General features: G+C 38.9%; 1 protein-coding gene across 2 annotated transcripts in view; it reads right to left on the reverse strand.

Moving 5' to 3' along the window:
• GRIN2C (glutamate ionotropic receptor NMDA type subunit 2C) overlaps positions 1-15,287 on the reverse strand; it is a 95,256-nt gene that overhangs the window by 40,154 nt on the left and 39,815 nt on the right. For both annotated transcript variants that reach the window (XM_060688715.2, XM_034408709.3), the window contains 4 exons: positions 13,145-13,259; positions 7,198-7,409; positions 1,750-1,918; positions 314-467 (listed from right to left, as the gene is read on the reverse strand). In XM_060688715.2, the coding sequence (XP_060544698.2) occupies positions 314-467; positions 1,750-1,918; positions 7,198-7,409; positions 13,145-13,259 (650 nt within the window). The remainder of the gene's footprint in view (positions 1-313; positions 468-1,749; positions 1,919-7,197; positions 7,410-13,144; positions 13,260-15,287) is intronic.

Raw genomic sequence — 15,287 nt, forward strand, 5'->3', positions numbered from 1 at the left:
GGTAATAATTATCTTTGAATTGCACCCAGAAGTCAACTGATAATCAATAAACTCCTGCCATAAAGGAGACACATGGGTAACAGGGAGAGAACCTATCACTACATGAGCTGCCACATTTTGAACCAGCTATAGGTTCCAAGAGGTCTTCAAGTACAGTCCATGTAGAAGTAATTACAGCAGTCAAGAAATGAGGTGAAAAGGACAGTGAAAGTGACCTTCCATAACCAACACAGAAACATTCCATATGGCTATATTCTGTTACAAATCTCACTTTTTTTTTTAGTATTTATAGCATATGTTTGTTTGCTCTTACCTAGAAAAGCAGAGGGTGAGACAGTCCCGTTGCTTCTGGCTACCATGACACTAATGCCCGTTTCCACAAAAGGTACAGAAAAATCAATAATTTGTGAGCGTTCCTCGTTGATGGTGAGAGATCCAATGGCCATATCTGCTCGCTTGTAATATACCTGGGAGGGTGAGGAACAGAGAGAGAGAGAGAGGGCATGAATAATAATGTCCTTCTACAGAACCAGCTCCAAATGGATCTTATACTATAGTGATAAATTTCTGCTTGCTTTCATTCTAATCTTAGCAAACTAAAGGGTGAAAGGTAAATATGAGCTGAAGTTCAACTGTGACTCTTGGTGAGTCTGTGAATATATCCATATGGTTTCTTGAAAACAGTATGTACATGGTTTGGTTGTCTTTGAGCCAGAGTTGTGCTTCAAGATAAGCAGCCATAAATTCTGTTAAATAAACAAATGTGTCTTCTTCCACAACTTCTTTTTAAAACTTCCCAATGTAGCCCACAGCCCTGTTATTTTCTCTGGAGGTCTCCCAATTCAAACTTTAACCATGCCCAACCCTTCCAAGCACAGACAAGATGGGATGGGTGCTGCCCCCTGTTGAGGATGAGCCTTTGTGTCTATGCAGACTTGCTTGGGAGTAAGACACACAGAACTCTGTGGGACTTATTTTCAAGGGGGGGGGGAAAGGTTGTACCTCAAAGAGACCTCTTTGCATGGCATCCCTACAGATAGAATGATACTACTGTAGAAATCTGTCCCCTGTCACTCACCTAAGTGAGAAATCTTAAACCATGCTGCTAGATTAGGAGTCAGTCTAAATATCCCAATCAGCACCAAGAGGTAGGGCTCTTGACACTCAAGTAGCCTGTTATCTTATTCAAAGGATGACCTAATCACAGAGCAGCGGGGGAGCACAGGGATGAAGACAGATTCTTAAGTTGCATGTAATGGAAGGTATGCCTTTTACACATGCTTAGCCAAAGACAAGAGACTTCATTCCCAGGTAAGCATAGCTCAATGCCAACCTGACTATAAGATTCTAGCTCCATTTCACATTCCATAAATTTGCCCAGGAAAGAGAGTAACTCCCTATTTCTAAAGCCATCTTCTTAAGCCTGCCATCTCTTAAGGCTGAAGCCCACAGACAAAGTTGAGGACTACTGAGTGGTGGGTCTTCTTTCTCATTGAGGGATGCAAGAAGGATGTATGTGCAGGGAGGTACTTATAGAGTTTTCATTGCCTTTGGTCTAAGCTAAATCAGCCTTTAAGGAATGTGCTACAGTTCGGAAGGATTGCATTACTTTAGAAGAGAACCAAAGTTGCATGTCTGCTTTTATTTTCTCCACATGGAGAACTTCTGACAAATAGCAGTGTACTAAACCTGTAGGTGTACATGGTTAAAATCCAAACAATGAGGCTTTTAGGATACCTAATTCCTTACCTCACCAATCATGCCATTCCAGAAACCATCCACTATTTTACCATGTTTTCCATTTGTCACCAGGTAGAGATCATAGGAGAACTTCACCGTCTTGGCTAGTTTCTTTAGGATGTCAATGCAAAAACCTTTGCAGCAGAGTTTGGTATATGGGTCCATAGGTTCAGTCCCACTGAAAAAAGATGAGAAGGCACTCAACAATCACACTGAACCTCTGTGTCTTCCAAGCAAATCATGCCAGGACTATGTACAATTGCTCAAATCAAAGCATGCGACATCCTGAACCTAAATCGCTATGCCCTGATATGTTTCCTTAGGGTGACATTATAGTCACTAGCCCAATTCCTCTATTCCAAAATAAAAATAACTAAACCATTACTGGGATGTGGTAGTCCTGTATCCTTTTTGCTATCTATAGTCCTGTTGTCTTTAGAAAAACACAGTCATAAATAATCAGCTTGCCAGCTTAGCATGGCACTGAATAATGGGCATGCCATCACAGGATATGACACATTGTAAATGAGCTGTGTAACTTCATCAGTGGTTAGAATGGGTAATGTTCCACATTTGTTATTTTCTGGAGCATCTCCTTGGTGTGAGGGCCATAACGGAAGGCAGGGATGCCTACACACAAATGCTCAGACACACTCCAGCTGTCAACATGTACTTTTTCTATTATTATTCTCTAAGCCAGGGATGTGTAGTCTTAAATGTGTATGTGTTTGTGTGGATAGATAGAGATAGAGATAGATAGATAGATAGATAGAGAGAGAGAGAGAGAGAGAGAGAGAGAGAGAGAGGCAGACCGACAGACCGACAGACAGATAATGGATGGATGAATAAAAATACCAACTCCAATCTAAACATCTAGCTAGCTGTGCAATGCACCATAACATATTTTTAAGAATGTTTACATAATTAAAAGCAAATATAAAGAAAAAAATGAAGAAAAAAGAGAAAGAAATATAGAGAAAGAAGAAAATAAATGCAAAAGCAAAGAAAAATAAGAAAGAAAAATAGTTAAAGAAACAAGAAAAATATGCTACTTCTAACCTTTTCAATAGTTATACTCATTATTCTTTCTCCCTCTCGATATTACAAAAATCTTTTCAGTCAACTCTGATATCTTTACAATCAGTTCCTCCACTGTAAGAATTTCAGTCTTCCTTCAAAGAAGCTCACTTTCATTAAATGAAACATAAAAACAAAAATCCTAAGATTCACCATTTGGAGTGAAGTAGCAAATAATGACTCATAAGGGCAAGGACTTACTACAAATTCAGAAGCAGGATGCTCCTGAGAATTTTAGAATGATACCAGACTCTAGCTCCCTAGTCCTTTTATACAATAATCCATTTTTTGCTTTTCCTAAGTAATCAAATTTAGGGTGGGAAAATATGTTAATTTTGCAAAGTACATTACAATAAACTTAAGGAGATGATATGCTACTTTTGTCATCAAGACGGTTGTTAATAACATCTGTGACAGCTTATGGACCCAAGAGGAGAAGAAAGAACATAAGGAGGGCCTTGATGGATCAGGCCATTGAACCCAGGATCCTATGTCACCTAGTGGGCACACATCAGAAGTATCCAAGATTTTTATCAATAGGACTGTGGGGGAATCATATGATATTTAGCGTACTATCCAGCAACAGCAGAAGATATGATAGGAAAGAAGTTGGAGCTCCTGCGGTTGAAGGAAAATTTACCAGGCAAATCTCCTTAAACAGGAAGCACTCACAGCTTCCTCCTTACAAGGAGGCTTGGAATAATGTTTGTTTTTATATTTTTAATACTGTTGCATGGATTGGCTTCACATTTGCTTCCTGATTGGGAGAAGGAGGCCTCCTCTTCCCCTTCTCATATTTATTTTTGCTATTGAAAATTGACCATTTTGCAGACTTTTGAGGGGAGGTATGGTAAACTGAAGACATCTTTATGAAAACAGAACCAATGAGCACAGTTAACACCAAGGAACTGGTAAATAGACTGATTCCTTGGAACCTCTCCAGATAAGGAGAGGATGAGAGATCACCCACCTGTGCTCCAGATGGCTGTTTCTCATGAGGAGACTGCAAGACAGCAGTTTCCCACAGGTTTGAGTACACAGGATGAAGAGATTATAAATGGAATAAGGGTCCAGATTAATTTGGAAAATTGTCTTTTACTATAAGATTCTGAAATTTAGTATACAAAATAAATAGCTTCTTTTGGGAAACAGGCATATTTTAGCTATCCTGGTTATGGTTAAGTCATAACAAAGAGATTTTAGAAACTGGACACTAGAGGAGACTAAAGATTCTAAGCGGAAAGAAAAAAATTGTAAGCCTGTTCATGATGTCAGTTAAAACTGGGACTTACAGAATGACACAAAACATTATAGCATCAGAAACATTAAAGAGGATCTTTGAAGAACGAAGCCAGAAACTTCTATTGGCTTTCAGTTTAAATTTATTAGGGGAGAAGTAACTTTCTCCATTGAGCAGGAACGTTGATGACACAATCTTGATTAGAGAATTGCAGAGGTCAGCAACAGGCAAATGATTAAAAAGCTCAGCCTCTGGGCCCCAACATGTATGAATGCAGATTGATTGCTAGTGCCAGTTACTTACCTCCTTCAACCAGCCATAGCCTTTAATCTGCAAACCAGGTTATCCACTGTAAGCTTCCAGGAATCATGACTGATTATTCACCGCTCAGCCTGAAGCAGAAACATGAACCTATTCCTGGTTCTGTTCAACACTGACCAAGGAAACCCCCTTTAAACTCTTCGATATTTTAAATCACAGCTAGATAATCTCAGTTTTGCAATCCTGAGAATCTGAATTTAACTGCAGAATTCCAATAGCACAGCTGCAAAAAGCATGGCTTCTTGCTACTTCAGGAAATAGTGGTCAAAATAGGACAAACACACTTTAAATTGCAAACTATTACTCCCAATCCTTTCTCTTAAACTTGGGAACAAAAAGAGTAATCTGTTATTACCCCACATACATAATATAGCCACACTTGTTTTGCATCACCACTCTATCTTGACTTGACTTCAGTCATGAAAATTACCCATGTTTCAGAGGAAACAGCATTTTCTGCTCCTCTAAAACTATCAATGTTTTATTTTCAAATATCACTACAAAATTACAGCTACTTTTATTAATATGAAGCAGGGATTCTTAGCCTGGGGTCTACAGACTCTTGGGGAATCAATGAATAAATTTCACGGGGTCCATGAACTGGGATGGGGGAAAAAACCTTCATTTCCATAACCTATAATTGAAATGTAGCATTCAACAAATAATATATGCAATAAAATGGCCTCTAGATTTCAAAACTGTTTGTTAACTTCAATCTCATTATCTAAAACCAATATGCCCTTAAAAAGCACACCCAATATATGTGGTTGAGTGAAGTACTCTCAAAGGAGGCCATGGTATCTGGTGTAAAATACGTTGAAATTGAAGCCAATAAATGACAATAGTCCTAACATGTAGATACTTGCAACTGTAAAGGCCCTAGGTCATGCCAAAACGGGGAGAAAGGCTGGTAAGAGTAAAAACAGTTTGCAGATAATTAGCATTTTGACTGTGGCATACAGGAGTAATTTTCCCTGTTAAATGTTTCAAAATTGAGATCTCCATTGACTGATAATCATTTTCATCAATCAAAACAACTTTTACTTCTAGTATCACCTTAGGAAGCGCACAAATGGCATTCCAAACAAATGGCAACTATTCTTCCATCCATGACCTAATATCCATCATGTTTGTGTTCATTTTATGCAAATTTAGTTAACAGCATGAGATCAATTAAAATATAGCAATTCTATTCATGTACCCTGCTCTTTATATGACTCTATTAGGATTCATATTGTTTCAGACAGAGGTACAGAATAGGCACTAGGGAATATATTTTATCATATTACCAGTCAATCATTCCTTGACCCTGCTGGCTGGGAGGGATGAAACCTATAATCCGACACATCTGATGGGCAGCACATAAGGAAAGGTTGCACAGTAGCGTCTTCTGGGCAATGTGGTTGAATTGAAAGCCATCCCAACACTACTGACTTGAATGCTAAACTTGGTCCCTCCCCCCATGATTTAGAGGGGTTGCCTATCCTGAATTCATCCTCTAATTTGGAAAGTTTTCAAAGCTTGCAGCAGTTACTATTCAGGCTTCCTCACCATTCCTTCTTTCATGGAAAATCCAGCAGAGTGAAGGATTGGCGTGTTTCAAGCACACTGTCTAAAGAAAGGACACCCTCTCTCAGATGTTTATCCAAGTTGGATAAACATTTCCATCTTATTAGTATTTATTTGTATTTTTTATTTTATTTTAAATTTATATACCGCCCTTCTCCCTGAGGACTCAGGGCGGTGTACAGCCAGAATTAAAAAACATGAAATACAAATATTAAAAACAATTAAAATATATATAAATTTGGCCCAAAATTAAAAATACAAACCAATTAAAACATTTAAAATTTCTTCTTAAGCCAGCCCAGCTTGCTGGAAAAAGTGGGTTTTAAGGGCACGGCGGAAGGCGCTAAGATCTTGGATTCTCCTTATCTCTGGGGGCAACTGATTCTAGAGGGTAGGTGCCCCCACAGAGAAGGCCCTCCCCCTGGGGGTCACCAGCCTGCATTGATTGGCTGATGGCACCCTGAGGAGGCCCTCTCTGTGGGAGCGCACGGGACGATGGGAGGTCGTTGGTAGCAGCAGGCGGTCTCGAAGATAGCTAGGCCCGATGCCATGGAGCGCTTTAAAGGTGATAACCAGCACCTTGAAGCGCACCCGGAAGACCACTGGGAGCCAGTGCAGCTCGCGCAGTATGCCAATAAGAAGATAGAAGCAGCAGCAATACTGGATAGACTAATGCATAAGTGACACACAGGTTCTGCTATTGAGGGAGATACTTGGCTGATAACCCTTAGTTTCAGTTAACCTAAAGGGTTAAACCTAAATTATTAAAGCTGCTTCAACATTTATCTGATTCCCTTGGTGAATCGTGGAAAGTGGACATTGGGGTTCCAAATTTCACTATCATAATCATAAAGTTAATAGATTGTGCCTCCCTTTCTATGACAGATAAGTAGGGTTAAATCTCCCATAATTCCTAGGCAACACAATCAAAGACTGAGGGATGTCCTGGTCTGGAATTGTGGAGGAGTTATCAATCCTATCTGAAGGACACCAGACTGGAAAAAATTTTATAATGAAACAGAAGGCAAGTAAAAAACAAAAACAAATGAATGATGGTGAACAGTGAAGTTAGCAATTAGTTTAGGAATAAAATTAATGTAACTGGTCTTACATGAGAAAACATGTTGGGGTTTCTGGAAAAAGATATACATTGGAAGCCAGCCCCCTCCTCCCTTTAGCAAGCCAACCCTCTGTTGGCTCCAGTACTGCTTTCTCCTGTTCCATCCTTTGAATTCTTCCCTCTTGTTTACCTTACGGAGGAGTTGGTCTGTTTCCGGCAAGGGACTGTATTGCGGACACATACTCCAGTGGAAGGATCTGTGTTCTCCACAATCACAAATGGTCTTTCTTCAAGGGTAGCCACTGTGAGGTGGCGATTATCTGACATGGGCTGCAGGAAGGATCCATAGCGTGGCCACACTGGATATTCCATACGGATAATTCCCTTTTCCCATTTCCCCACCTGTGCAGTAGGAAAGGAGTGGGGGATGCTGTTTGAACCATGTAAATAGAGTGCTTTTGGATTTTTATATACCATTATCAATAAGTTATGTAAACAAGGCTCCTTGAGAATCATTATCATCATCATCGTTGTCGTCATCAACAACATCAGTGGAGGAGGAGACCGTAGGGAAGAAGAATCAACTCTCTTTCTTACTTTATAGTTTAAAGCAAACCAGCAGCATGAAGTGATCCCTACAAAATTAAAATACTGTATATATACCAGGACAGATTCTAGAGCTCTGGGACTGGATACCGTTGACAGTCTTTGCTCTACCCAGAAAAATATCTATAGCCTTTGGGTAATCATAATCTAGAACAATTTGCCAAACAGTTTGACAGTAATCACTGAATAATGAGTGATCTGAGTCTATTAAGGTTCCATCTGTTTTATATGGATACAGCAGTTAGACATTTTATTTCTGTTATCCTCATGGATGGTGATCATTTTTGCACTCGTGCTGCAAATGGCATTAAGCTACAGCACTTCGCAAATAGATAATACTATATTAGCTTTAAACTGTGCTGGATTTTTAAATGACCCCATGGAAATAGTCTAGGTAATTATATTTATTTACAAAGATTGGAAATGAATGGGATGTAACTCCTAGCAGAAAAAAAATAGATTTAAAATGGAGTAATGGGTACAGAATTGTTGTTGTTGTTCCGGGAATATTTGAGCAACTCCAATAAGTAATTATAAAATGGACAACCTTGCCATTAAGCCTGTTCTCATTAGGCTTCTGCTCTCCATTTGCGCTGTTACTTGTATTCTTTTTACTTAGACACTGCAGCCAGTATTATTTTCCTTACTGAAATAACAATTGTTCAAGAAAAAATATTATCACGGCATAGGTTAAAATAAAGAGCTGTGGTGGCATAGTGGTTATAATTCATTACTGCAGGCTACTTCTGCTGACTGCTAGCTGCCAGCAGTTCAGCAGTTCAATTCTCAAGGTTGACTCAGCCAGCCATCCTTCCAAAGTTGGTAAAATGAGGACCCAGATTGTTGGGGGCAATATGCTGACTCTGTAAACCACTTATATAGGGCGGTAAAGTACTGTGAAGCATTGTATAAGTCTAAGTGCTATAATCACTCTACTTATTGCTATAATCACTCTACTTATTGCTATAATCACTCTACTTATGCACGGAAAGCAAGGGGGGAAATCTATTTATCAATATGCTAGGATAGTCATCCCCCTCATGAATAACCTTTTGTGTGAGAATAGGTGAGGGAAAAACAGAAAACAGAATAACAGAGTTGGAAGGGATCTTAGAGGTCTTCTAGCCCAACCCCCTGCTTAGGCAGGAAACCCTACACCACTTCAGACAAATGGTTATCCAGTATCTTCTTTAAAAAAATGCTCCAGTGTTGGAGCATTCACAATTTCGGGAGGCAAGTTGCTCCACTGATTAATTGTTCTAACTGTCAGGAAATTTCTCCTTAGTTCTAGGTTGCTTTTCTCCTTGATTAGTTTCCACCCATTGCTTCTTGTCCTACCCTCAGGTGCTTTGGAGAATAGCTTCGCTCCCTCTTCTTTGTGGCAGCCCCTGAAATATTGGAACACTGCTATCATGTCACCCCTAGTCCTTCTTTTCATTAAACTAGACATACCTAATTTCAGCAACCATTCTTCATATGTTTTAGCCTCCAGTCCCCTAATCTTTGTTGCTTTTCTCTGCACTCTTTCTAGAGTCTCCACATCTTTTTTACATCGTGGCGACCAAAACTGGATGCAGTATTCCAAGTGTGGCCTTACCAAGGCAGAAGGGGAGGGAGGGAGGGAGGGAAGGGGGGGAAGGAAGGAAGGAAGGAAGGAAGGAAGGAAGGAAGGAAGGAAGGAAGGAAGGAAGGAAGGAAGGAAGGAAGGGACCAAGGCTTTGTATGGCTAGATCAAAGTCGTAAAAATGTAACAGACACTATAATATGGCCTTGTTGGATTTTGTGAAATAGCAATAGCATTTAGACTTATATACCGCTTCACAGTGCTTTATAGCCCTCTCTAAGCAGTTTACAGAGTCAGCATATTGCCCCTAACAATCTGGGTCATCATTTTACCCACCTCAGAAGGATGGAAGGCTGAGTCAACCTTGAGCCTGGTGAGATTTGAACTGCCAACTTGCAGGCAGCCGGCAGTCAGTAGAAGTAGCCTGCAGTACTGCATCCTAACCACTGCGCCACCATAGAAATACCAGAAATGAAGTAGGATGTTTTCAAGCTTTTAAAACATTCTTAAAATTCTTGCTAGTTTACAAATTATGTTTTTACTAGATAGTATTAAAATATATAGGTGTAAGTATATTTGAGTGCATGCATCTTATGTATACACATATGTACATATAGTAAAAATGACAATTAAAAAAAAACTTGTTGCATTATCATGGCCCAAGAAAACAAGAAGCACTTAGGAACATTTTGTTTGGGATTTCCAGAGGCTCACCAATCTTAGCTTAAGTATAGAATGAGTATTATGCCCCCTGTTCTAATTTATTTTTTTTAAACTATTGCAAAAAGAAAGAAGAAAACTGGACATTTAACACATCACTAAAGTGTTGCAAAAATCAAAAGGCTTTCATTTAATAGTTACACAACATTACGGTAGATGCAGGTGTTTCTCCTCTTAGAGAAAACAGCATAATAGAAATAGGGCCTTTTTCCTTAGTCAATGCACATTCTGCATATGACAGCAAGAGCCTTTGAAGGACAGTCCTCAAAATTATGTTACTCTTCCAGAAATACTTCCCCAAAAGCTTGAAATTCATTAAGCATTTCTTTTATTTTTTTAAAAAAGTTTAAATTAAACCTTACATTTTTCCATTATGTTTCAAGCCAAATTCTATGTCAGGTTTCGGTTCTGTCTTAAAATAAGTTAAAGTTAGAATAAGAACGCTGACATTCTATTTATTTATAATGGTTTGAGACCTCTAAATAATTCCTTTCAAATTTGGTTTTACTCTTATTCTCAGTGGAACTCAATAGAATATTATGATATAAGAAAAAAGAGTTAATATAAACTGGAGAATTGGGGTGGGGGAAATTTTGTTTATCATCTGGCATGTCTCCTAAACCCTTCATCCATGGAGTATTGGAAGCAGCTAAAAGAACAGTTTACCCTAAAGTTGAAAATGTAGATAAATTTTAAATGTTTGAGTAGAATTATATTCTTTATTCCTAACAGAATTATTGAAAACTCAGTAATAAATTACTATGACATATGGAAAACACTTGAACAGAGAAAGTCATATCATAAAGGAAAAGTGATAATGGAAAGCAATTATACAAATAGCTCATTTAATTAACACCAGTATCTTTCTACTAATAGTGTTCATCTCTTTCAGATTATTTTTGTAATTATCCAAAGATAACATAAAACCCAATCAGATATACTTAGATAATCCGCAAAGAGGGAAAATTGGAGAAATACTTAGATACCACAAGCAACTTGTTTTCCTTTGTGATTTTTTTGCCAGTTGTAATATAGAAAATTACATTGCAGATGCTTAGATGTCCATTTGTGTATATGGAGAGCAGGAGAGTAACCTCATCAATATTCTCTCATTAAAAGAAATACATAATTGCTGGAATAGATTCTAGCAAAATTGATGGTGCAATCTAAATGCCCAGCTAGCTAAAATCATTCTAATATTCCTCCAGTTTTCTGGAATATTCTAAGGAAATGGGATGAGAGCTTCAGAGCTAACAGATATGGAACATTCCTCAAAATTAAAAACCTGGTCAGAATAAATGAAATGACCTTGGAATGGCAGAAATTGCAACAAAAAATTTAATGTGGGCTCAGGACATTTTATTTGAGATGCAGCAGCAAACAAAACATCACATTATTTTATATAAAAATAGTCCCTTTTGTTGCTTAAATTGTTGCCTTGTTTTAAAATGTGATCATTTGGGCTGATTTGTGAGGAAGAAAATAAATGGACAGTTGCACGTTACTCCTACAACATAACATGCACTCTTTCTCACACCAAAGGTTATTCATAAAGTAAACACAAGTAAAAATTCTTTGCCGTTTGAGATAGAACTTAATTCAATTACTGTTGTCCCTTCAGGATAAATGAATATCAATGACCTACGGTGGCTTCCTCACTTAACTTAATGGTACAACCTACCCTGTGAAGCCTAGGCTACATCAAACATGGACATGATATGTGATATAACAATGTAAATTAACATGCAGAGTTTTGAAGCCAAATATCTAAATAAATTTCTCTCATTGAACACTTTTTCTTCTGATCATACTCTCCAGAAAAAGGACAATTTGGGAAGCACTTATCTTTTGGATTGACACCGATATTAATGATGTTGTGGTTGACTCTTAATGAAAATTTATCCTTTTTTTCTGGGAAAACAGTAATTTATTGGCAAGCTTTATAATATGCCTACATGTTCTTTAAAACCTAATCCCTGGTACATAAGCAGTTTAAGCCAATCTGCTTTCATAACATTTGTCGAGTTTTATTTTTTAATTCAATTTTTAATGACTGGAAAGAAACAACAAAGTCATCTTGCACTACGAGCATTTATCCAACTGAGTTATGTGCCTTATGGCATGTGATGCATCAAGCCTCCATTGCAAATTAAATAAATTAGTTGCAAACATACAAAATAAACGAATCTAAAAATTCATTTCATGGTGCTTCAATTTGTTTATCAAATGAAATTATTTATTTTAATGACAGAGTAAAAAAAAAGCCTGCACTGTGCAAGTAAGAAGGACAATAAGAGTGACTTTTGGGGACAGTCAGTTGCCAATTCTTGCTCAGAATTCTCAGACCTGCCAGCCTTCTGTTACAAAAGCCAGAAAGAAATTGGGCTGTTTTAATGAATTCCAGAGAGGTGCCTAGGCCTGACCTAGGTATAAAAGCAGTTCTTACGAATCATATGTCAGTTGTGCGTAGTCCTAATATTTATAACAGAGATAAGATTTTAAATACGATCGAAGAGTTTTTGAGTCAGTCTTTCCCATTTGGCATTTTCCAAAATGTTGGTTTTGTGGTCTTGCTGGCTGGGAATTCAGATAGACATGGTCTCTCTGTATCTGAAGCAGTGGTGGTTTCAACCGGTGTTACTACCAGTTCGCTTCATGCACGCACTCCATGCAAGCGCAGAGTATTAAGGAACAGCTGAGATGCGGCAAGCTGCTCTGCCGCACCTTTCAGCTGGCTAAAAATGACTGAATATATGGTATGTATATCGCAGGGGCGAGCGGGAGGGCCAAACTAACCGTCAGAGAGAACTGGTTCTCTCTCACCTCACCAACTCCGTTACCAGTTCGCACGAACCTGGTAGAACCGGTAGCAACCCACCACTGATCTGAAGAAGAGGTGGCGGTATCTTAATCTAAAGAACTCCCAGGTACGTAAATATCCTCCACTGTTTCCAGTTGCAAGTAAATTCAATGGAAAATAAAAGTAGACAAATGATATGAAGCCAGATTGGCTTCATCTGCTTATGTATCACAATTAGGTTTACATTAGATCCAAAGCAGTTCTTTCAATCATTGTCAAAGCCTCCATAGCCCTAATAGATATTAGGGGATGTTGCAATGTAAACTTAAAACTAGGGGTGAATTATAGACAAACCCTTTTGTAGAACAAGGAAACTATAGTTCTAAGAGACTATGCACTTAAGGCAAGATGATGGGCAAGGAGAGAGGGACAGGGGAAGGGCCTTACCATCTCCCAGAGTCGATGCCGGTTCAATGAAATCACCACCATGGTGGGCCTCACCAAGTAACCACCTCTGTTGAAGGAGAAATCCCTGTTGTCCCATGTCACATTGAGTAAATGCCTATGGAGAATGAGGAAAGCCATTAATCTTATGTTTTTTGGTATAACACTTTCATTTCTTTTGAAAGCAAATGCTCCCAAATTGGCCTGGCTTTATCTTGTACAAGATGGCAAATGGACACTTTATACCAAGGCCCGTCCTTGCTGCCAGCTAAGATCTCTGAGGTCTCAGATGCCAAACATAAAGTGGGAGAAAGTATTTTAATTTTGCAAATTAAATTATTTTGCAGATCTGGCTATGAAGAAGATATTTATTAGCTAAAGCTGTATGGTGATCTTTTCATTTCCAAGACACAGGAAGGGAGCTTCTCCACTTTTAGCCTCACAGGCCTTCAAAGTGGATGAGGCTGGAAAAGCCACTCAGCAATTACCACCAGCAAGAGAGAATTCCAAACCAGTAGCATCCACTGTCCTAGCACCAGTTCTCTGTGGCACTGCCATCCATTCGCTGCCCCATGTAAAAAGGGGCACCATCCCCATGTGATTGGTGGTACTGCAAAGTATCAGCAGCAGCAAATATTGATCTGCCTATCCAGTGGACTTCTTCCAGACTTTGTAATTGCTACAGATGACATTGTCTTTTTGTGGTCTACATTTTAAGCGTACGTAAGAAAGATCTGTTTTTTAGTGCATTCAATGCAGCTCTTAATTCTAGATGATGAACCAATTTAAAAATGAAGATAAAATTAAAGTAAAATAGGCTCAGAGTGCTGCGATTATATTCTGAGTTCCGTTTTTTTTAAACAGAGGAGCATCAGTGTAGCATAGCTACAGTGCTTTGCTTCAGGACTTTGCTGGTTGCTCACTCTTACTGTTGCTGCTTCTTGGAGATGAAGTTTCCTGGCACAACTGATCTCAAACAGAGAGGAGTGTTGGGTGGGACGGCAGTAATAACCACTTGGTTTGATCTCTCCACATACTTCATCCTAGTATTCCTCTCTTCCTTCACTCCCTTGGTGGTATAGGTAGTTCCCAACTTATGACCACATTTCTGTTGCTAAGGGGATCATGTGATCCCAGGATGCTGTAACCATCATAAATATGAAACAGTTGCCAAGTATCTCAGTTTTGATCAGGTGACCATGGGGAAGCTTAAATGGTCGTAAGCATGAAAAATGGTCATATGTCACTTTTTTTCAGTGCTTTCGAAGGGGCACTAAATAAACTGTTGTAAATCAAGGACTAGCTGTAATTATAATCCCTCTTCTTTGAAAGGGAAGAGAGAGTGACTCTTCTGTGGTCTGGATCCTGTCCTTGGGGCCACCCTGGAAACAGCAAAGGACTGGCCCGCGGTATCTCTGCCAGCAAAAACGGAGATCAGGAGCCTGTTTTCGCTGGCAGAGTACTCAGGCCACCACAAGTGCCCCCGACATGAGTGAAGTGCCCACCCTGGCCACACCCACCCCAGTTCCCTGAGGTCAAACACAAACCTGATGTGGCCCCCAATGAAATCAAGTTTGACACCCCTGCTATAGCTTAGTGGTATGATGTCAAATGTGTCCTTGTTCCTACAAAATCAAGTGCTCTGAATTTCAGAAATAAAAGACTTGGGTCATTCTTTAAGACTAAACAGTTATCATGGCAGATACACTTCATCAATCCACTTCATCATGATTGAGAATGTCATTCATTCCCAAAGTCCAGAAATGATAGAATTTGAGGCATTCTTGAAAACTTTTTTAAATTAATAGTTATAAAGTTTGAACTGATTCAGAGCCCATCCATTTTAAATCAGAATTCAGAAACAAGAATTTGTTCTTAGGCTGTTGAAGAGCAGGATAAGTGTGCACAATGCATATAACTTCTCTGATTGCTCCTAAAACCGCTAAGCTTCTCTTGCTATGGTTGCACTCTTCTCCACTGACTATACTCTTCCATTGGATAAACATGCCTTTTCACCATTTCAGAAATTCTCACTGTGCATATATTCAGCCTGAAGAATTCTTATTATTGAACATGCAAATATCTGGCTGTGAGAAATGCTGAGGAGAGATGTGTGTTAATTTTTAAAGCTACGGTTATTAAATTA

This window comes from Pantherophis guttatus, chromosome 2, assembly GCF_059756535.1.
Source record: "Pantherophis guttatus breed Tessera chromosome 2, ASM5975653v1, whole genome shotgun sequence".
NCBI classification, from domain to species: domain Eukaryota; kingdom Metazoa; phylum Chordata; class Lepidosauria; order Squamata; family Colubridae; genus Pantherophis; species Pantherophis guttatus.